The sequence below is a fragment of the Megalobrama amblycephala genome, linkage group LG16, assembly GCF_018812025.1.
Source record: "Megalobrama amblycephala isolate DHTTF-2021 linkage group LG16, ASM1881202v1, whole genome shotgun sequence".
In the NCBI taxonomy this organism is placed as follows: domain Eukaryota; kingdom Metazoa; phylum Chordata; class Actinopteri; order Cypriniformes; family Xenocyprididae; genus Megalobrama; species Megalobrama amblycephala.
The window spans coordinates 24,155,697-24,179,716 of NC_063059.1; the positions used below are offsets into that span (position 1 = coordinate 24,155,697).

Here is a 24,020-nt window from a genome sequence, read left to right on the forward strand (position 1 = left end):
TTTGTTCATTCACGTTGCACATTTATTCACGTTGTCAGCCCGTCTCTCTTCCTTTTACGCCCGTAAATGGCCTTGCAAGTCTGGCTAAGGTTGATTAACTAACAATATCCTTCCAAGGGCAACCCGAATCCTTGGGTTTGCGTCCAGGAGGATTTTGATTGGTGGGAATTTAAAACGCTGCACATTGCTTTGCCACATTCAACAGACAAATTCTTTTAGACTGCCGTCTAAAAATGCATTTAAATTCGGATTCTGCCCTGTCCTCTGGCTTTCCAATGAAATTACTATGTGAACGGTTATAGGCTGAGCCGAGAGGACTTGTTGTCTGTGTGTTTTAAGCTCTTCTGAAATCAGATGCTTGGTGATAGTGTTTGGACTGTGATGTGCGTCTCGGAGCAGGTGATTTATGGTGTGTCCTCTCAGCTTTTGCAGCAGGGCACTGCTACGAGCCATTCGTCAAGTACGGCAACTTCACCACCACTGACAGCACCTACGCTGTGGGCACGGTTGTGGAGTTCACCTGCGACCCCGGCTACACCCTGGAGCAGGGTTCCGTTATCATCGAGTGCATGGATCCCAGCAACCCTCAATGGAATGAGACTGAACCCGCCTGCAGAGGTGTGTGTGAATGTTTGCATATGCATATGTACCAGGGTTGGGCCAAATTCAGAAGTGAAGAATTAGTTCCCTTTAAGGCCTACAAACTTTTTTTTTTTTTTCACTTTCAAACAAGTCTTTGTCTGCTTGTCATATTGTTTTCTACCTCCATTCAAATTAAATTCTAAATGATGCATATGTATGACCCCCACTTAATAAGAATCAACAAGCTGAAGTGTTATAAACTACACGAATACTGTTTTATTTAAGAGTTAAAAAATAACAGATTAAGACCAGCACCACATCCTCTTGTACCACTGTTTTGAAGAATTTATCTTCCAGAACCTGGCAGTAAGTTTTGGAAGATCATTTTTATTCCATATCTGCTAAATGGACTTTTCAGGATAGGAGATGGACTAAAAATGAACTCCCACATCTCTGTGTGGTACAATAGGATGTGGTGCTGGTCCTTCAAGAGTCACTTTCAATCTGTCTGTCTATAAAGCCTATAAAAATCAATATTCATGTATTTTACAACTCCTTAGCTTGTGATTCTTATTAAGTGGGGGTCATTTTTTAGGATTCTTTAACTAACCCAAGTCTCTGAGATCCCGACACCTTGCACTTCTGGAGACTCCAGGTAAGTTGCAGTTCTGGAAAATGGTGGTGCTGGAGACTGAAGGGGTCCTGATGGTTTCACACTTAATTCTTCACCTTAATTCTTAAAGGGTTAGTTCACCCAAAAATGAAAATTCTGTCATTAATTACTCACCCTCATGTCATTCAACACCCGTAAGACCTTTGTTCATCTTCGGAACACAAATGAAGATATTTTTGATGAAATCCAATGGCTCAGTGAGGCCTGCATTGCTAGCAAGATAATTAACACTTTCAATGCCCAGAAAGCTACTAAAGACATATTTAAAACAGTTCATGTGACTACAGTGGTTCAACCTTAATGCTATGAAGCAACGAGAATACTTTTTGTGCAGCAAAAAAACAAAATAACGACTTTGTTCACAAATATCTAGTGATGGGCGATTGCAAACACTGCTTCATGAAGCTTCGAAGCTTTACAAATCTTGTTTCGAATCAGTGGTTCAGAGCATGTATCAAACTGACAAAGTCACGCCCCCCCAGTGGTGAACCATTGAAATTTCGAAACACTTATGACGTAATGAAGCCTCGTTTACTGAAATCACGTGACTTTGGCAGTTTGATATACGCTCCGAACCACTGATTCGAAACAAAAGATTCGTAAAGCTTCGAAGCTTCATGAAGCAGTGTTTGAAATCACCCATCACTAGATATTGTTGAATAAAGTCGTTTTGTTTTTTTGCCATGCAAAAAGTATTCTCATCGCTTCATAACATTAAGGTTGAACCACTGTAGTCACATGAACTGTTTTAAATACGTCTTTAGTCGCTTTCTGGGCATCTTAATTGTCTTGGTGGCAATGCAGGCCTCACTGAGCCATCGGATTTTATGAAAAATATCTTAATTTGTGTTCGGACGATGAACGAAGGTCTTATTAATGACAGAATTTTCATTTTTGGGTGAACTAACCCTATTCTTTTACTTCTTTTACTTTAACGTGTCTTGTCTTCTCCACCTGTTTTTGGCTGAGCCAATGAGCGTTTTGCTGTCCATTGGTCATGCCTTAATTTTGCCTGTAAAAGAAAACCTGCCTAATAATTATGCACACACCTGGCATTTTTCATTCCCAGCATTCATGAACAAATATATATCACTTATAAATGATTAAATACAAAATTAATAGTAGTTATTAAGATTGGTGTGGTTTGGAATTGGTCAAATGTGCTTGGAAAAAAAATATGATCAGAAAATCAACTTGCACATACTGTAATGTTAACAAATTCAACTCTTGATTTTAATAATGTATTAGTAAATGTTGAAATTAACATTAACAAAGATTAATAAATGCTGTAGAAGTGCAGTTCATTATTAGTTCATGTTAACTAAAGTGGTTAACTAATGTACCTTATTGTAAAGTGTTACCATGATAATAATAATGGTAGTATAGCATTTTTATTATTACTAATATTAGTATTATTATTACCTGGCCATCTGTCCAGGGTGTTTTCTACCTGTTGCCTGAGATGCTGGTATAGGCTCCAGATGTTAAAGCAGATGGAGATTGGATGGATTGATTATTATTAATATTATTTGAATATTTATTGAGTGCCTTTTTTTCTTTTATGTATTGTTCATCAAAAGCTGATCTAATCAATGTAAAGAGCATTATAACTAGCCATGTATCCAAAAGTGTTTACCTGCTCTGGAAAATTTGCTTCATAAATCAGATGCTAAAATAGCACAGGCACCATGTGCATGTGCAAGTAAATAGAGCTGTCATGCACAAATGATTCTCTCCTCTACGTTTACACGTGAGGCTATTTGCGTAGGCTTTACATTTATGTGTTTCTGTGTATAATATGCATTAGTTAGCTGCTGAAGAGCTCTACAGGCAGCATGTGCAAGTACAGTACAAGCGCCTCACATCCTTTTAGTGCCTTTTCTATGTAATCCACTACATCCTGTGTCACCTGGATGGGTTTCAGACACTCTTAGCCACAGTCACGCGCCTAAAGCAGCACTAAAAGCATTAAGCCATGGAGGCTAGAACCAGGTGCACAGAGCCGAAGAATGTGAGAGAATGCCTCACTCATAATGCCCCGATTCCACCCCCACCCACACACACACACACACACACACAGCTATCCTATCTGACCCGTTGCTCAAGTACATTTCTTTAGCCTCACAATAGAGTTTGGATTGAAAGGATTTAATCGTACTGGCTCTAGCAGGGGGTCAAGACAACAGCTTTTCCATTTGAAAATGTGCTTACATCCAGCTAAGCCAGTGTAGTGATGTGAATAGGGGGAAAATGAAAACAGGAAGCCTTGAGTTGTTTATTAATCTGGCCAGAATTTTCCATTTAGACCCCAGTCAGATTAATCCAGAGCTGGGAGTCACCCATGTAACAAATAGGGATACAAAATGCCGTAACTTTTGAATATGGGTTTTTATATATCATCGGCGTTGTTATTAACTAAAACTATATAAAATCATTTTCATTAATTAAAATGAAGCTGAAATATAAATATAAAAAATATAAATATTAAACATATTGCCTTAATTACTACATTATATATGATGCTAAAATAACTGATAACATTAATTTTATTTATTTTTTTCTGTTATTTATTGCATTTTGTGCATACTTTTTTTTATAAAGCTATATTTTAATGATTTGGGTAAGCATTTTGGGTACTTTTTTGTGTGCTTGCATTTCTCTCTAACCTCTTTTTTTCTCTCTTTGTTTGCATTTCAGCTGTTTGCAGTGGAGAGATCACAGATTCAGCTGGGGTGGTGTTATCTCCAAACTGGCCTGAGGCCTATGATAAGGGTCAGGACTGCATCTGGGGGATCCACGTTGAAGAAGACAAGAGGATCATGCTTGACATCCAAGTGTATGTCCAAGTGAATGACATATATGCACATTATACGACAAAAACGCATACAGAATCAATTCTTTCTTTTTGGAGACAAAACACTTATTTGTTGTGCACTTTGATCTTTAACACTTGGCAAACTTTTTACATTCACAAAGAACTATATTACTCACTGCATAAAGGTAATATTCGAAAAAGCAAAATATGGGCGCTTTAATTCAACTGATACATCTGCTGCATCCTTTACTCGCACTGTGATAAGTGTGAATCAAATCCACTGTGGTTTAATCTAGACCTTTCTGCACACTCCCAGCGCACCTATCAGTCTCGAACTGTAGATGCCTACAGACTCAAACGTGTATCACCATGGGGCCGCCTTTATGCTGGGTTTGTCCTTGATGTGGCTGAGATTGCACCACAGTTACAAATTCTGGTGCTTTACGTCATCTACTCCCCACTGACCGATTTGGCTCCATTCTGCTCTCACCATCCAAATGAAACACCCGTCATATCGCTCTGGGCATTTTGTGAGATTTCTGTTCAACTGCGATGGCCTAGGACTCAGAGACCTTGATTGGCTTTTCTGAAGATCTCCCAGAGCATACATCTTTAAAGCACTGACACAACACCACAGCTTTTTTCAAATATACTTTAAACTCTTTCAGAATGAACCCAAAAGCAATCTGAATTTCTCTTCATTGCATCAATTATTACTGCGATCAGTGTGGCATGGCGCTTCCTTGGTGGCTCCTACTGTCAGCCAAGTTCTGAAAGACAAGATAGCTGTTGTGTAGCTTTACGTTGAATTTAATTGAGGGATCATGGGAGAGGTTGAGTATATCTGTAAATTGCAGTTAACATCACATCAGGTTTACTCAGTTCACGCTCCCTGCTAAATCCCAGGCAGTCAAACTGTGCTGGCAGAGAGATCGAAAGATGGCAAGCAAGAGAGAGTTATTTTCTCAGCAGTTCCTTGTGGGGAAAAAGACTCAAACTGCTTGGAGATGCAAGCTAGATCAACATGTCCTCCTCTCACAGGGAAAAATACTCTGTTCCAAAACCTAGTAAGCTGCCTATAGAGGCAGCATTTTAGGCATCATCGATGCGAAAGCTATTCCAAAAGGCAACCTTATTATTTTGCCTCATAAAACACCTCATTTTAACTAAATTCCAAGGTGGCATCACATGTACAGTTTATGCATTCAAAGAATTCTTTGCACCAAGCTCAAAAAAAATTAATCCTTGATGGTTGTACTTTATATTGTAAGTAAACATTTTTCATCATGCCATTACCCATCTTCAGGGAGACATGATCCTTCAGAAATCATTCAGAAACTTTTTATATCATTATCAATGTTGAAAACGATCGTGTTGCTTAATATTGTTGTGGGCACAGCATTTTTTTCCACAATTCTTTGATAAATATTGAGCGCATTTGAAAAGCATTTATTCAAAAAACACATATTTTATTATGTCTTTACTGTCATTTTTTTTTTACCAAATTGAATGTATCCCTGCTGATTAAACATCTAATGCCTTTCAAAAAAAAAATCTTATTGACCCCAAATGTTTGAACATAGTTATAAAATATAATTGAATATATAAACGATTGTTATTATTATTCATGTATTTTTATGTACACTGTAAACCTGAATAAGTTGGCAAAACTCAAAAAAATGTAGGCAATCAGTTGCCTCAACATTTTTAAGAAATTCGAAGTTTAAGCAAGCAGAACTGGCAGATTTTTTATTTTGTACTCATACATTTTAATTGTTCTTAAATTGACATTTTTGAGTACGCTCATACATTTAACTTAAAATTTTCATGTAACCTCAATGTGAACATTTTTATTAGTGTAAACTTAGCTAGCTATAACAAGCTAATTTAAAAAATGCTAACTTGCTAATTTGCTAACATGTTAACAGTATATAGCACTTGCTGAATGAGTACAGCAATATAAAGCATTTAAAATACTTGCTCTCAAACCAAGACACATGCTTGTCATGATGGTAACTCTCCAAAAACCAACATTAACAGAAACTTTTCTAAATTAGCATAACAAAACATTAATCACAACTAAATCTCCCACTTAACATTAATCTTGCACAAAAAAAACCAAACAAACAACAAAAAAAAACATTATATAACACAACATTTTAGCATTTACTCTCCCTTTCGAGTGCCATGGGAAATAGAAATCTCAGCCCAGGTTCAGTTAAATTTAAGTTAGTCTAAATTAAATGAAATGAGTTCATAAAACTCAAAACAATGAAACAGTTCAGTTTACTTAAAATATATCAGTTCTGTGAACAAACGTGCTAAATACTCTTAATTTGACTGAACTAATTTATTTAATTTAAGTCTGTCCTTCTCAAACCAATTAATTATTTTGAGCATTAGGGTTTACAGTGTATTATGCATTTTTTTAAGAGTTTCCCACTGTTAGCAAAGCAACATGCTAACAGTAAGTCAAGCAATTTGTGCTACTGATGTGCTTCAAAAGGCATGACTTGTCACATTCCATATCAGATGCCTTTGTAGGCTGTAGGCAGCTTGCTAGGTTTTGGAAGAGAATTTAAGAGTCTACACTGAAAGTGAATGGTAAACGGGAAGTTGAAAAAAAGAGGGCAGATGAAGGGGCATGTTGTGCATAAAGAGGATGCAGAAGTGGGGATGCACATTGCACAAAGGTTAATAACAAACTCAACAGAACAACAATTATTTTATTGGATGTTTTTATGAATGTGAAATCAATTATGTGAGCAGGGAAACAAGTGTTGAGTGTGATTGTGCCGTCAGGTGAGGTGCGGAACATGAGGCCCTGCTGTGTCAGACCCAGATAGATTATTCATGCATTCAATAATTTGGCTGCCTTAATTAAGATTCGCTCATTTGCATATGGTTCCTTTCGCATTTGTCATGTTTTTCTCTCTCTCTCTCTCTCTCTCTCTTATTGCAAGTGTCCCGACTGCACTGCTACACTGTGGGACTGTGTAATAAATGACATCCTGGATGTTTTGCTGGAGATGCAGTCAACATAATTAATTTTCCATTTATTTAGTGGTGGAGGCAATATAGGGAGATGGCAAGTTTTTGTTTTTCCTGCTAGTGAGGATGAGGCCACGTGCTTTCACATGAGGTCCATATGTCTTCAGACAGATATTTGCCCCAATTATAACATCTGTTTTGGTTTGAAACAAGATAAGACAACTCTACATACAGGTATAAATGGGGTCCCTAATAATAAAACAACATGCCTAATAATGACCAAATATAATTTATATCATTTTTTCATGCTTTTTTCACCTTAATTTTGCACTTTATCTTGTGATTTCATAACTCTCTCGACAATCTTAATACCAGGTGTAAACAAGACCATTGATTGAGCAGCAGTGAAACATTATTGGATTGGTCTAGGTGTGTCTGGAGTCATTCTGGTCCATTACGAAGCCTACACATCCCCCACCCTTACAATTTTCAAATGACCAAATTTATCAAAGGACATATGGGACATTATCAGCCAGGCACATCAAGTGAGACATATAGCGAGGGAAAATGAGTGAGGAGGGAGCCAGCCACAGCTGTTCAGCCCAGAGAGACTGAGAGAGAGAGACTAATAACAAATCTACTTGCAGTCATGTTTCCTTATTTCACCCAGTTCTGTACTTATATACCTTACAAGCATTCATTGGCCCAACACAGGTCCTTATTGCTACGTAGGTGTCCTGCAGAGCCTTTTGGTTGAACTTGAATCATGGGTACTGTAATAGCAGGGCCCGGGCCACTGCTGGAGCTTCATTATGGGGCCGTAAGAACATTTTAGCCCAATAATGAATATGCGGCCACTCCTGTGTAATCATTCATCTATGTACGGCACACACCCAATTACCCGAGAACGTGGGGCGTAATGAAGGCTGATGAATTCATTTAGCAGGGAGGGTTTCTCATGCTGTATGTGCCAGGCCGTGAATCGGAGAAGGTGGGGAGAGAGGTGCACAGGTGACAGCTGGCACACCTGCACACAGTCTTTCATAGACCTAGCCGCATAGCAGGGAATGCTGAATATATCAGAGCCAGTCAAATTCCGGGATCCCCATGAGTGCTACAGCCCTCTACTGGAGTTGTAGTGCACAGCTGAGCAAGATTGACATGATTTAGCCAAGTAGGATGTTCATGCCTTCATGCCTTAGCCTCTAACGTCAGAATTAATAAGATGATAACTCTAAGCTGTGTGTGTTTGTGTGTGTGTGTGTGTGTGTGTGTGTGTGTGTGTGTGTGTGTGTGTGTGTGTGTGTGTGTGTGTGTGTGTGTGTGTGTGCGCATATGAAAATGGTTCCAAGCAACTAAACCGCTGAATGTTCTCAAAGCAAAACAGAGTAGAGGTGTTTCGTTCTTGAATGTATCATTGTGTTTGAACTAATCTGTTGAGTTAAAGGGTTAGTTCACCCAAAAATGAAAATTCTGTCATTTATTACTCACCCTCATGCCGTTCCACACCCGTAAGACCTTCGTTAATCTTCAGAACACAAATTAAGATATTTTAGTTGAAATCCGATAGCTCTGTGAGGCCTCCATAGGGAGCAATGGACACTTCCTCTCTCAAGATCCATAAAGGTACTAAAAACATATTTAAATCAGTTCATGTGATTACAGTGGTTCAATATTAATATTATAAAGTGACAAGAATATTTTTGGAGCGCCAAAAAAAAACTAAATAATGACTTATTTAGTGATGGCCGATTTCAAAACATTGCTTCATGAAGCATCGGAGCACAAATGAATCAGTGTGTCGAATCATGATTCAGATCGCGTGTCAAACTGCCAACGGCTGAAATCACGTGACTTTGGTGCTCCAAACAGCTGATTCGATACACTGATTCATCTGTGCTCCAATGCTTCCTGAAGCAATGTTTTGAAATCGGCTATCACTAAATAAGTCATTATTTAGTTTTTTTTTGGCGCTCCAAAAATATTTTCGTCACTTTATAATATTAATATTGAACCACTGTACTCACATGAACCGATTTAAATATGTTTTTAGTACCTTTATGGATCTTGAGAGAGGAAGTGTCCGTTGCTCCCTATGGAGGCCTCACGGAGCCAATCGGATTTCAACTAAAATATCTTTAACGAAGGTCTTACGGGTGTGGAACGGCATGAGGGTAAGTAATAAATGACAGAATTTTCATTTTTGGGTGAACTAACCCTTTAATGATTCAGAGAATCAATCATAGACAGTCACTTGTTTAATTCCTAAATGAATCAACATGTTTGAACAAATCGGTTGAATGAATGATTCAATGACTCACTCATAAAGACAACCACTTTTCGTTGTAACTTTGTAACCAGCAGAAAGAGCTGCTGATCACTATGTAGCACTGTTGTTGTTCTCAAACATATTGATATATAAATGTATCAATTGTATATAAATTGTGCTTATATTTGAGAACAACCATGCAACAGTATATGTATTCTACAGAATGAACTGCCTACTATAATATATTATTACATTCATAAGTAGTTGCATTTAATTTTGCCAGTAATTGTTAGAAAAAATAATGCGGGAAAAAAATGCTGTAAATTATGGCCAGTGTGTAAATTCTCGAAATACCTACCACTGGAGAAATTCAAGCTTAAAGTACTTCCTTTCTGTTTTCTTCCATGTGAGCACAGCGTTAGCAATGCCAAGTTCATGGGTTTGATTCCCAGGGAAAGCAAGAACTGATGAAAATGTGTACCTTGAATGAGTCACTTTAAAAATGTAAATGTCATTTTGTTTCTATTTTTGACCATCTTATATTCAGCAGCCTTTTCATGTGTTGTATCAGAGTTTGAATCCATTTAAGCGGGATATAGTCCTGATTGACCATGAACTGTTGATTTGTTTATGATTGTTTCTCTCATTTTCCCCTGCATTTTTGGCATTGGGATTGCAGTTGGCTTGGCTGCAGAGCTCTGTATGGTGGTTGTGTGCACCTCAGAGAGTAACAGCCTTTAGCAGGCTGGTAATAAATCAAGGCTGTCTCATCCCCCCAGGCACCGAGCCAGAACTCAGACCAATATTTAACTTTCTAATTAAAGAAGAACTCTGCAAAAACAGAGGAACTAATTTCTCTCCTTTATTTGAGAAAGCATCATCCTCTGTAAGTCTCTCTGGAAATGTTGACAATCCAAATGAAGGTTTAGTCTCTTCTATTTTACTGGCTTTTCCCAGTGTCAACATTGTATGGTTATTCATGCAGATGTAACTGGGGCTTATCCACCTTTATCTCTGGAAAGTCCTGTGTTAATTTGCTGCCTCGGTCCTGAGTCCATTTTAAACAAATCGCTGTGGAATTAAAGACCAACCCAGGATCTCTTGTGGCACCATAGTGGGTTTTATTCCATGTAGAATGACACACACACACACACACACACACATATATATATATTTATATATATACTTTATATACTTTAGCACATCATTAACTATGACCGCTCTGAAGCAGGGGAGTCTCAAGAGAAGCCAGGTTATCCTGGTATATTTTTCTGTTGATATGAAAAATCGTGTAGATTTAGCAATACGGCGGGTGTATGATGTTCATTACGATGTTATGATGAATTATGCCTTTCTCCACTGACGTTCTGAGTTAAAAGCATTTGTAAGGATACTGATTGCTAGAAGGCAGCTGTCTGACTCTGACATGGCAAACAGGAACATTAGCAACACATTATTAGCTGTTTGATAATATAGTCAAGCAAAAGGCTAATCATATTAATTACTGTTATGTGTCCGATGTTGTAAAGAGCGATGCCATTGTGCAGCGTTTACCTCAGTAAGTTGAGTGGAGCCAGGGGTTAATTTGCATATTCATCGATCCACGTATATTAAATGAGGCAAGGGTGTAGAGTGGCATGAAGAAATTTTTTCACAAGGAAAAAAACGTTTAAATATGTCATTTTGGTGATCAAAGATGGGTTTTAAGGGATACAATTATTGACTACATTGGGACTTTAATACCATTTGAATTAGTAACTCTGTTCCACAACTGTTCAGCATTTTTATTTAGTTCATCCTGCATTTTTACTTTAAATAACTGTAAGTTTCCAAGACATGCTTGCTGTGTCCTGGAAGCAAAGCTGTTGTTGATATGTCAAGCACAGGTCCCAGCCCTCGGCACAGGAGATTTGATTGGAAATGGTGTTTTTCCAGCAGGGCAATCATTCAGGTAGATGATTCTTCACTAAACAGACATGGGGCAGAGGAGGAAAGACCGGCTTCTGGATGCCGCCGAAGAATTTGTTCACTCTGACCGCATACAAACAGTTATTCTCAGTTGTGGCCTGTCGTCCATGTAAATTACAGATAGGCTCGATTTTTCTTGACATATGATGGATCCATTATGTATTAGTTTTCCAAAGAAACACCAGATGCGAAAAATACTCCCCTTTATCTCTCAAAAGAACAGAATCAAATGCATCTTCACGGCTTTCACCAGCAGAAATGTATTTCAACCATCTCTGAGATGCAGAGAACGTCTAGATTGACATTTCCTTTTTTTTAAAAGGCAGCATTTGTCACTTCCTTTTCAGTGTGCTGAGCAGAGGGCGATGTGTCTGCGAACCCCATATGAGAATTTAATGCATTCTGATGGCAGCTGTGTTGTCGGCCAAGTCAAGCTGAGCCTGTTTTTGTGATTAAACAAAATGAAATTACTGCCAGCAAATGGAAAGCATGATTGATTTTCTCGGCAGATACGGTGTGCGGCTACGCAAAGGCTTGTTTAACTTCATCACAACAAATCCAATAAGGGCTGACACAGTTTCACTCTCTCCGGTCCTCAGAGCGGGTCAGGGGCTCTTCTGGCTTAAATGTGTCTCCCCGTGGAAATAGATACAGAGATTTTCCCGCATACAGTATTAGAGGGCTGTTGACAGCTGAATAATGTACATTCAATCTGTATGTAACCGTAAGTGTATGTGTTCGTGCATGTGTGTAAGCCATAATTTAAACATCCTGTCTTCATTTTGCTTGAATGTAACCATTCTGCCTCGTGCTGCCGCAGAACGGAGATGATTAATTATTCCCCTCTCCTCAGTAATGACTTCCATTACTGCCCACTTGTGATTAATTAGTGACAAGATAGAGTGTGTATGCCACCTCCCTGCCTGACTGAATCACACCCCCTCCACCAGTGACTGGCCAGACTGTCTGCTTCTGGTGGACGTCAGCCACAGTTACAGATCACATTCACATAGAAATAGACATGTATATGCTGTAATATACCTCGGTATGTCTGTATTTTGTAGTGTAGACCGATTATTTGTGCAGTAGTGAATCAGGTAATGCTTTTTGTGGACATTTCCTTTGTAGACTGTGATTTTTGTCACCTTTGTGTAAGGCTGTCAGGAATTACAAAGGCTTCTGAAGGTCATATATTCTCCAGGCATCCAGCAACAGGCTTGGATTGCCCTCTGGTTTTAAAAAATTAAACTTTCTGTTTTTTTTTTTTATTTGATGTAATCCTAAACTGAAGTGTGGATAGGAGAGCCAGTTATATAATTACTATGGAAAATTCCTACCAATATTTTTATTGAATATACAGTACAGTCCAAAAGTTTGGAACCACTAAGATTTTTAATGTTTTTAAAAGAAGTTTCGTCTGCTCACCAAGGCTAAATTTATTTAATTAAAAATACAGTAAAAAACAGTAATATTGTGAAATATTATTACAATTTAAAATAACTGTTTTCTATTTGAATATATTTCACAAAGTAATTTATTCCTGTGATGGCAAAGCTGAATTTTCAGCATCATTACTCCAGTCTTCAGTGTCACATGATCCTTCAGAAATCATTCTAATATGCTGATTTGCTGCTCAATAAACATTTAATGTGTACAATTGTACAAAATATTTGTGTACAATATTTTTTTTCAGGATTATTTGATGAATAGAAAGTTCAAAAGAACAGTGTTTATCTGAAATCTAATCTTTTGTAACATTATAAATGTCTTTACTGCCACTTTTGATTGATTTAATGCATCCTTGCTGAATAAAAGTATTCATTTCTTTAATTTCTTTTCAAAAAAATAAAAATACAAAATTCTTACTGACCCCAAACTTTTGAACGGTAGTGTATAATGCTACAGAAGCTTTGTATTTCAGATAAATGCTGTTCTTTTGAACTTTCTATTCATCAAGGAATCCTGAAAAAAAAAAAAGTACACAACTGTTTTCAACATTGAAAATAATCATAAATGTTTCTTGAGCAGCAAATCAGCATATTAGAATGATTTCTGAAGGATCATGTGACACTGAAGACTGGAGTAACGATGCTGAAAATTCAGCTTTGCCATCACAGGAATAAATTACTTTGTCAAATATATTTAAATAGTACACAGTTATTTTAAATTGTAATAATATTTCACAATATTACTGTTTTTTACTGTATTTTTAATTAAATAAATGTAGCCTTGGTGAGCAGACGAAACATTCTTTTAAAAACATTAAAAATCTTAGTGGTTCCAAACTTTTGGACTGTACTGTACACTACAATTCAAAAGGTTGGGTTTTTTTTAAAGAAATTAGCACTTTAATTCAACAAGGATGCATTAAACTGTTTTCAACATTGATAATAATAAGTAGGGGTGTAACAGTATGCGTGTTTGTATTTGGTTCGGTACTTGTGTGTACCGAATAAATAGTGTTGTTTTAACTGCTGCATGTGCAGTATTTCCCCTTCATTTTGCGTTGCGCTTCAAACTAAACCATAAAACTAAATGGCTTGCCTTACAGTCAGATGCGTGTGCTGTTTAATGTATTTGAGACGTGCACAACTTTCATCTTATTGTATACTTAACTGTAAATGTTACAAATTCACACAAGTATTTCCATTTTTGCATAAAGAGTTATCCTGAAAGCAAGCGAGTCTATGTTTAACTTTGCAGATGTCAATGAATGAGTGCCAGCAATAAAAAAAATTGTAATAATAAATAAAAAACATTTAATTTTTCCTCTGCTGTACCTAAAACTTACCAAACCGTGACTTAAAAAACTAATTTTAGTGTACTGTTACACCCCTAATAACAATAAATGTTTCTTGAGCATCAAATCAGCATATTAGAATGATTTCTGAAGGATCATGTGACACTGAAGACTGGAGTAATGATGCTGAAAATTCAGCTTTGCCATCACAGGAATTAAATTACATTTTAAAAATATTAAAATAAAAATCTTTTGTAATAATTTGTAATAAAATTTCACAATAGTTATGCTTTTACTGTATTTTAATCAAATAAATGCACCCTTGGTGAGCAAAAGAGATTTCTTTAAAATCTTCAGGAATAAAAAAAAATCTACCGACCCCAAACTTTTGAACAGTAGTGTACATATTTAATGTCATATAAATATCTTATGTTTCTGTCCTGTGTTTTCTGTTGTAAAAATGAAATGATTTAATTGAATTTACATTACTACATGCATTTTAGTGAAATATAAACAAAAAAATTAATTTAAATTACAAGTGATACTGTCAAGCACGTGGATGTTTAAAAGTTAAACCCATTGTAAATTCATAAATTGGAATTTAAAATGGTAAAAAGAATTTTGAAATGTCTCTAAAATGTTAAAACAAAACCTACATCCTTGAATTAGACTCTTTAATTCTAATTGAAAAATCTATAATAGACTCAGAACAAAATTCAAAGCATGTCTGTGATTGAGATTCTCTTAAATTTGCCACAGCAACGCTGCCAAATGTTCTCTCTCTGGCTCCTGAATATCAGGAAGCTGATTTTCCAGCTATTTCTAAACATGAGATAGGATGAGTTGTTTCCCCCTCTGCTGAATCATTTGCTCTTTATAGTCTGAGTGAGATGAATGTGGTTTGTGATTGCGTGGCTATCGAAACTGTGGCCAAAAAAAAAATGCTTAACAAAAGCAGTGGGAAAACATTGAACAGCAGAAAAGATTTCATTTGCAGCAAGGAACAAGAGAAAAGTGCTGAGGCTGGATAATAAGGACTAGTGGAAGAGAAGTGAGAAGGGAGGTCAGAAATCTGTCAAGGCCCCTGGTATTGCTTTGAGGTGAGACCTGAACATCTAAGATAGAGGATTAGTCTGGGATTGACCTGGTGTGTATTATCTGTTCGCAGTCTCCACATGGGCAAGAACGACCTGCTGACTTTCTACGACGGAGATGACCTGACTGCAAAGATATTGGGCCAGTACAGCGGTTCCCGTCCTCGCTTCAAACTCTACACCTCCATGGCTGATGTGACCATCCAGTTCCAGTCGGACCCTGCTACCAACATCTATGGCTACAACAACGGCTTTGTGGTGCACTTTTTTGGTAATGACCTGTTTAACCTTTTCTATGGCACTTTCTCAGCTTCAAGCATGTACATATTCAAAAGTTTGGTGCCAGTATGATTTTTTTAAAAGAAATTACTACTTTATTAAATTGATCATAAGTGACAGTAAAACCATTTTTATTGTTACAAAAGTTAAATAAATGTTGTTCTTTTGGACATTCTATTCATCAAAGAATCCTGAAAAACATGCATTTCACAATTGTTTTCAACATTGATAAGGATCATGTGACACTGAAGACTGGAGTAATGATGCTGAAAATTCAGCTTTGTCTTCACAAGAATAAATTACATTTTAAAATATATTCATATGAAAATGGTTATTGTAAATGGTAAATACATTTCACAATATAACTGTTTTGCTGTATTTTTTATCAAATAAATTCTGCCTTTTTAATGTTTCTTCTTCCACAAACCCCAAACTTTTGAATGGTACTGTACGTCAGTCTCATTAACCTCAATTGTAGTCAGATGAAGCTCATTAATTATCTGCTTATGAGATTTATTTGAGATGCCGCAAGGGATTGCCAGTCTCAGTTTGATGAAAAGGTGGTGAGGCAGACGAAAAAGGGAGAGAGAGGTTACAGACCGAGAGCCACAGCTGGTTTAGTCCTCACCTTTCCTGGGGATAAAGTGAAGGTCATTCTATCAGCTTCTCTTGGTGGCCGACTACTGCACGATATCAGATAAAATATAATAAGTTCTATTCTGAGAGGTGGAGGAATGCAGATGATTCTTAGAGTGGACTGAAATGGACTGTTTTTCCATTTCCTTCATGCAGCTTCTGCAGGTGCAGGGGATTTGGCCTTACGGAGGCGCTAACAATTACAGTCCATGTTTGTACTCATTAACCGCATTTGCCGGGTGCCGTGCCCTCCTCTGCTCTGTCACTCTAAGAATGGACATCAGCAAAATGCCTGCCAGCTGTCTTGTACTGCTCTATTCATATTTTTAATCACAGCCAAGCTGAATCCTAGCATTTGATTTATCAGTCATTAGGCACAACACCTGTGGTATGTTCAGGGACACGGTGAGAAACAAAAAATTTTTTGCAAGCATTATTGAACATTCTGTTTCTCCCTCTCTCCGTCTTGCTCTGCTAATCAAACTAATTGAGTCTTACTTTATAGGAATGAAAATCATGATTGAGATGTCTCAGTTGTTTCTTCATGAAAGGTGTGAGATGAAATGAGAACTTTGATTGAAGGGATAGTTCACTCATGACTAAATATTCTATAATTTTTTCACCCTCTTGTTGTTCCAAACCTGAATTACTTTGGAACTCAAATTAAGATATTTTGAAGAATGTTTTAACTGTTTTTGTCCATATAATGAAAGTCAATGGGGTCCAAAACAACATTGGTCTCCATTCACATTCATTGTATAAACAACAACAACAACAAAAAAGTTTCTTTTATGATCCATGGAAGAAAAAAGTCTGAAATGACATAAGGGTGAGTAAACGATGACAGTATTCTTTTTTGGGTGAATGATCCCTTTACGTCTTTCAGACGTTTAAAGATTAAATGAGATGTCTCAGTCTTTTCTCCTAGAAAGCAGTCAGATTAGATAGGAGGGTTTGGGAGAATTTGATGAGAAATATTTCTCTGAGATCACATAATAATCTCCGACTTTTGATGTCAAACTTTGGCATGTTAGCAAATCTAAGTGCATTGTTGAGACCTCTTCAGAAAATCTGAATCTTCCAAAAATGAAATCTAACAAAATGAAAATTCTGTCCTTGTTAATTCACTCCAAACCTGTATGACTTTCCTTCTTCTGTGGAACAGATGAATTTGTGTTTGAAGAATGTTGGTAGCCAAAGCATTTTGGTGATCATTGACTTCCATTGTATGGTGGTCATTGAAAAATAAAGCTTCAAAAAAGGTGTTTTTAAAAAAATCTTTTCAAAACCGATGTAATGCATATTTTTTGAGTTATGGACAATGTGTTTAAACAAGTTTCAGTTGTTAAATAACATTTCAAAGTGTTTAATTTTTTTTTTACTTTTTTTCAGTAGTTGTACCACCTGACATGGAAAGTGTAGCTACCTACCCATACTTGAAATTAGCAGTTTTTACCAGTATTTGAAAGAGATCTACAAACGTTTTCACTCTGTTACAAGGATCAGTTGGGGTCCTCTGGATTATGCAAATCATGTTTACTGTTATTACCTTGTCAGTTCATAACAAAAGAACCATTTTTGCAGTTGTGCCACCCTGACATTTGAGAATATACAAATTGCTGGACAAAAGTTTTTCAATTTCTCAACAGCTTTAAAACCACTGATACTGATGATTTGGTTTATATTTTTTTATTATTAAGATGCCTTTAAAATAGTTTTCTTAGTCTGTTCATTTGTTTGGATAGTTGCACCACCTGACATTTTGGGGGTGTAAGATAACAAAACATAAAATAATATGTATTATACTTAAAAATGAATTCAAACTAAATAGGTTTTATAGAAAGTGTCATGAATTTAAAAGGACTTAATGCACTTGAACACAAAAATATGCATGTCATGTCATTGACCCATGGACAAAAAAACACTAAGACATTTATCAAATCAAATTTACTTATCAATCAAAAGTCAGATATTGTCATATGATCTCAAATATTTCTCATAAATAATCTCTGTTACGCAAACATTCACTTTATAGCTCTATACTCTCACTGTATGTATTAAGCAGTTGTCTCATATGATTTTAGGAGAAATATCTTGATGCATCAAATGATTTTTTTTCTTTTTGCAGAGGTTCCCCGTAATGACACCTGTCCAGAGCTTCCGGAGATCTCTAATGGCTGGAAGACCACATCTCACCCTGACCTGGTGCATGGCACGGTGGTGACCTATCAGTGTTACCCGGGCTTCGAGGTGGTGGGCACCGAAATGCTCATGTGTCAGTGGGACCTGACCTGGAGCGGAGACTTGCCCAGCTGTGAAAGAGGTGAAAACACACACACACACATACTCATGATGATAACCACTCTCTCTAAAATCCATTTTCACCCCACTTCCAAACCAACACGCACTCACTGCCTATTGATCAAGAGCAATGCTGTGCTCCGAAACTAGATGAGCTTTTGAATTCCATTTGAGGGGGGAATTTCACAAGTGCCTGTTCGCCTCTGCAACTCGGTCCCATTCAAGGACAGGCGAGAAGTGAAGGAGGGCTTTGTGGGTAATCACTCACTTTTCTTTCGAGGGCGACCTTACGGATGAAGTAGGCACCATTTCTCTTGCAGTCTTGGTGCATCTTCCTCCCTGTGCTCACGCCTTACGATACATGATTTCTGTGATTTTGCGAGAATTGTGATTTCGCTCTACACCGCCTCTTGAGACCGCATCGAGTGTTTCATCAACAAATTTCAAATCAGTGTAGCTCCGCAGCTTACTGTTGTAGCCAAAGTCGCTCCAGTGCTTGAAATGAATTCTTGTCGCCTGGCTATTGTGTAGCTTGGACTCGCTGTGTGTGAGTGTGTAATACTGCAGGCTCCCAGGACGTCCGCAGACATTCGTCGCTTGAAGTATCCACAGACAGGGCACATGCATGACCCCGGGGTCCAGGTCCCACAGCTGTCCCTCACAAAAACAGCAGGCCAAAAGCAGCGGGGACCATTATCCGGTTCAAAGCTTCTCACCCGCCACGCAAACATCATTAATTTTACTCGCCTCTCCCGTCCCCTCTTACTGCCCCTCTACTGCTGGGGAGAGAATTGGGTTTGCAGCTGGGCAGGCTGGAGCAAAGTAATCTTTTTATTATACTGCGCTGGATGTCCGTACACTGCCCTGAGATCAAAGTTACATGTTCTTCTTGCCTCATAATGTCTGGATGAGATGAGCGGTGGCCCCTGGCACTCTTGATTTTGTGGAACCACATGTATGACGTGAGATGTGAAGAACAAAGGAATCACAAAACATGTACCATGAATGCACCGTATATTGATTTGGATAAAAGTGTCTGCTAAATGCATAAATGTAATATTAAAAAAAAATTTAAAAAGGATGTGGAAACTTCAAGAATCACTAAATAAAATGGTTAATCATTTGTTCTGTTCCAAAGGCATTGTTTGCTCAACAAATGTTTGTATTTAAGTCATTGGTGCCACCCTCAGGTGAAAGTGAGAACTACAATACAAATCAACTAATTAGTTGACTGTAACTATGAATGCCTAACATATAGGCTTGTTACATATTGTATAAAATTGAATATTGCATGTTTATAGTGCCATATTAATGTATTTACATATTTTATTATGATGCTTAAATTACAAAGCCATTAAAATAATAATTTTTCATGTAGACTACCATTCAAAAGATTGGGGTCATATTTAAGTTAATATTTTTATTCGGCAAAGATGCATTAAAACAATCAAAAATGACAGCAAAGAATTTTCAGAAAAGGAAAAAAAATCTAATAAATGCTGTTCTTCTGAACTTTGTAAGAATCCTGAAAATTCAGCTTTGCAGTCACAGGAATAAATTACATTTTGAAATGTATTTAAATAGAAAACAGTTATTTTTAATTGTAATAATTTTTTCCTTTTTTTTTTTTTTTTGCTGTAAGTAAATGCAGCCTTGGTCAGTGTGAGAAACTTTTGGCTTTACATACATTTATAATTTTTTAAATGCAGTTTAATGTGGAACATGTAGCTGAATGTTTGCTTCTCAAAGGTGCAATAGGTGATTCTCTACAAAAAAATATTTGTTATACTCATTGAAAGTCTCCTCATATCGTGATAGCAATCACTATGTTAAACGTTGTAAATATATTTCTATATATCATCTGTGGAAGGCGTAGGACCATTAAAATGTAAATCCAATCATTATATTTGGTCTGAATTAAATAATACGTTCCTCGCCTGCACCATATGTTTTTACATTCCCTCACGCACCCTGTTCGCACAGACATCATACGTCATCAGTGCGTTTCGTGCTATGCAGAGTTTATGTAGGAAGACCTCAGTCACGGAGCACTGCAAACAAACAGCAGCCACCTTTTACAGTTCCTACTGAATAAAAACAACGAGCTTATGCTGCATTCATGCCATAACTACCATAATTAAGAGATGGCAACCCGTGACATTCTAAACCGGAGCTGTTCACGTCCTCAGACTCGAAATTATGCGTATCCATGTCAACAGTATCAACACCGAAATTAATCTGCAACAGTTAGGTACAAGCTCTCTAAGTTGTTTACGTTCATTATTATTGTAATATTGTGTGCTTTGAGTCATGGGGTAGTTTAACGCCGTCTCTTGTGACACTTTGCCTAGAGCAGCTGTGTGCGTGTGCGTGCATTCATGTGTTTTGGAGGAGGCGTGGCTTTGGATGATGATTTGCAGGGAGGGTGGGATCTTTCAATGCTAACAGGTTAACGTTAGCATTTCCCAGATCACCTACTGCACCTTTAGCTTTGGTTGAGGTTTTATATATATATATATATATATATATATATATATATATATATATATATATATATATATATATATATATATATATATCAATCTACCTGTATCAAATGCACAGTAGCACAGTAGAGACTTGTTCAACAGAGATGAACTTTAATATTGTCTCAAAATTGTTTCTGACATTGTTTCAACATTTCTTTGCTAGTCCTGTCATGTCCAGACCCAGGCACAGTGGAGCACAGTCGCAGAGTGATGTCAGGTCCTCGTCTTATCGTGGGCTCTACTGTCCAGTACATCTGTAACAAAGGCTACTCACTGTCAGGAAACAGCCTCCTCTCCTGCTACCACCGTGACTCCACCGGCCCCAAATGGAGCGAGAAGCTGCCCAAATGCATTCGTGAGTGCCTGATTTTAATCACAAATATATATACCTACAGATGCACACACAAAGTGGTTGTTAACTGTATAATAATTAAAATTTAATCAACTTGCAATGAAGTCTTTATGGTTTAGTTCACAGTAAAAACTCCAAAACCATTCAAGAAGAACCTTTCTTTTTTACAGAAGTTGTAGTATAGAACTAACTAATATATATATATATATATATATATATATATATATATATATTCATTCATTACACACAGACTGATATATTTCAAATGTTTATTTCTTTTAATTTTGATGATTATAACTGACAACTAATAAAAATCCCAAATTAAAATTAGAATATTACTTAAGACATTATTACTTAGAAATCTTGGCCAACTGAAAAGTATGAACTGTCGATCAGTCTGTGGCACTGCTCAGGTGTTATGAGAGCCCAGGTTGCTCTGATAGTAGCCTTCAGCTCTTCTGCATTGTTGAGTCTGACATATCGCATCTTCCTCTCCACAATGCCCCATAGATTTTCTATGGGGTTAAGGTCAGGCGAGTTTGCTGGCCAATTAGGAACAGGGATACCATGGTCCTTAAACCAGGTACTGGTAGCTTTGGCACTGTGTGCAGCTGCCAAGTCCTGTTGGAAAATGAAATCTGCATCTCCATAAAGTTGGTCAGCAGCAGGAAGCATGAAGTGCTCTAAAACTTCCTGGTATACGCCTGCGTTGACCTTGGAGCTCAGAAAACACAGTGGACCAACACCAGCAGATGACATGGCACCCCAAACCATCACTGACTGTGGAAACTTTACACTGGACCTCAAGCAACATGGATTGTGTGCCTCTCCTCTCTTCCTCCAGACTCTGGGACCCTGTTTTCCAAAGGAAATGCTAAATTTACTTTCATCAGAGAACATAACTTTGGACCACTCAGCAGCAGTCCGGTCCTTTTTGTCTTTAGTCCAGGCGAGACGCTTCTGACGCTGTCTGTTGTTCAAGAGTGTTTTAAGGAATGCGACAGCTGAAACCCATGTCTTGCATACGTCTGTGCGTAGTGGTTCTTGAAGCACTGACTCCAGCTGCATTCCACTCTTTGTGAATCTCCCCCACATTTTTGAATGGGATTTGTTTCACAATCCTCTCCAGGGTGCGGTTATCCCTATTGCTTTTACACTTTTTTTCTACCACATCTTTTTCTCCCCTTCACCTCTCTATTAATGTGCTTGGACACAGAGCTCTGTGAACAGCCAGCCTCTTTTGCAATGACCTTTTGTGTCTTGCCCTCCTTGTGCAAGGTGTCAATGGTCGTCTTTTGGACAACTGTCAAGTCAGCAGTCTTCCCATGATTGTGTAGCCTACAGAACTAGACTGAGAGACCATTTAAAGGCCTTTGCAGGTGTTTTGAGTTAATTAGCTGATTAGAGTGTGGCACCAGGTGTCTTCAATATTGAACCTTTTCACAATATTCTAATTTTCTGAGATACTGAATTTGGGATTTTCCTTAGTTGTCAGTCATAATCATCAAAATTAAAAGAAATAAACATTTGAAATATATAATTCTGTGTGTAATGAATGAATATAATATACAAGTTTTACTTTTTGAATGGAATTAGTGAAATAAATCAACTTTTTGATGATATTCTAATTATATAACCAGCACCTGTATTTGTGTTATATAGCTGATTCGTATGAGCCGTGCAGGAACCCCGGGACTCCTCCCTATACCATTCAGAGCTCTGAGAAGCATGCGTATCAGGCTGGAGAAACTCTGCGCTTCTCCTGCATGAGTGGGTATGAGCTCCAGGGTGAGCCTGTTCTCCGCTGTGTCCCCGGGCACCCTTCCAAATGGAGCCATCCACCCCCGCTGTGCAAAGGTAGTCTGTGTGTTTTGCAATGTTCATGATGTGTGATCTGCATACTGTATCATTCAAGGTCTCTTTTCTGTCTGCAGTGGATGTTTATTTATTAATATGTTGTTTCTCTTCAGGGAAGAGAGTGTTTGTTTTGAATAATTGGTATGACAAGCAACATTTTCTCATTTGTTAAAAGCTCTCACTTTTCTCCCAGCGGTAGCACAGGAGTACATAGATGAACGTAGGCTGGATGGTAAGAACTTTTGCATCTTAGAAATACACATACATTTGTCATCACAGGGATCCATCTCAACTTATTTTATGTATTTGCTATACTTTGTCCCCTACTAGTGGCCAGTGCAGATTTCAGTATGGAGGGAGCCAGTGTGGCTGTTTCCATTTTCATCCCAGTGGCCGTAATCATAATTATCATTTTGTCAATATATTTCTACTTTTCAAGGTAAGTGGCCCTACTTTTTCTGCACGTATTCTACACTTAAACATTTAGACACTATCATTCAAAAGTTGCCGTATAATTAAATCAATCAAAAGTGACAGTAAATATGTTTTTATAATATTTTTTCCTAATGAATGCTTTTGAAATGTTTTAACTTGAAATTCTTTTGAACTTTCTTTTCATTAAATTATCCTGAAAGAAATGTGTTCATCAAGTAATCCTGAGAAAAATTGTCTTATTATTATCAATGTTTTCATGATGTTTTCATAATCAAATACAGCACATTTTTCAAGCTAAACATTTTACAAATAAATAATATTACAAATATTTGGACTCCCATGTGAACTTGAGGGGAGAGATGACTTCATAGTTCATTAATCCACTAAAAACATTGTTTGGACCAACTGGTAAAAAGTAATTAGTTAAATGACATTAGTTGTGAGAAGAGGTCAGACATTTTGTGTGCAAATGGAGATCATTGTTCTGCCACGATTCTGAA

At 37.3% G+C, this 24,020-nt stretch overlaps 1 protein-coding gene across 7 annotated transcripts in view; it reads left to right on the forward strand.

Moving 5' to 3' along the window:
* Window positions 1–24,020, forward strand: part of sez6b (seizure related 6 homolog b) — a 257,748-nt gene that overhangs the window by 229,079 nt on the left and 4,649 nt on the right. For all 7 annotated transcript variants that reach the window (XM_048159931.1, XM_048159924.1, XM_048159926.1 and 4 more), the window contains exons 8-15: window positions 424–618; window positions 3,953–4,091; window positions 15,207–15,403; window positions 18,176–18,370; window positions 21,040–21,231; window positions 22,891–23,085; window positions 23,279–23,317; window positions 23,416–23,524. In XM_048159931.1, the coding sequence (XP_048015888.1) occupies window positions 424–618; window positions 3,953–4,091; window positions 15,207–15,403; window positions 18,176–18,370; window positions 21,040–21,231; window positions 22,891–23,085; window positions 23,279–23,317; window positions 23,416–23,524 (1,261 nt within the window). The remainder of the gene's footprint in view (window positions 1–423; window positions 619–3,952; window positions 4,092–15,206; window positions 15,404–18,175; window positions 18,371–21,039; window positions 21,232–22,890; window positions 23,086–23,278; window positions 23,318–23,415; window positions 23,525–24,020) is intronic.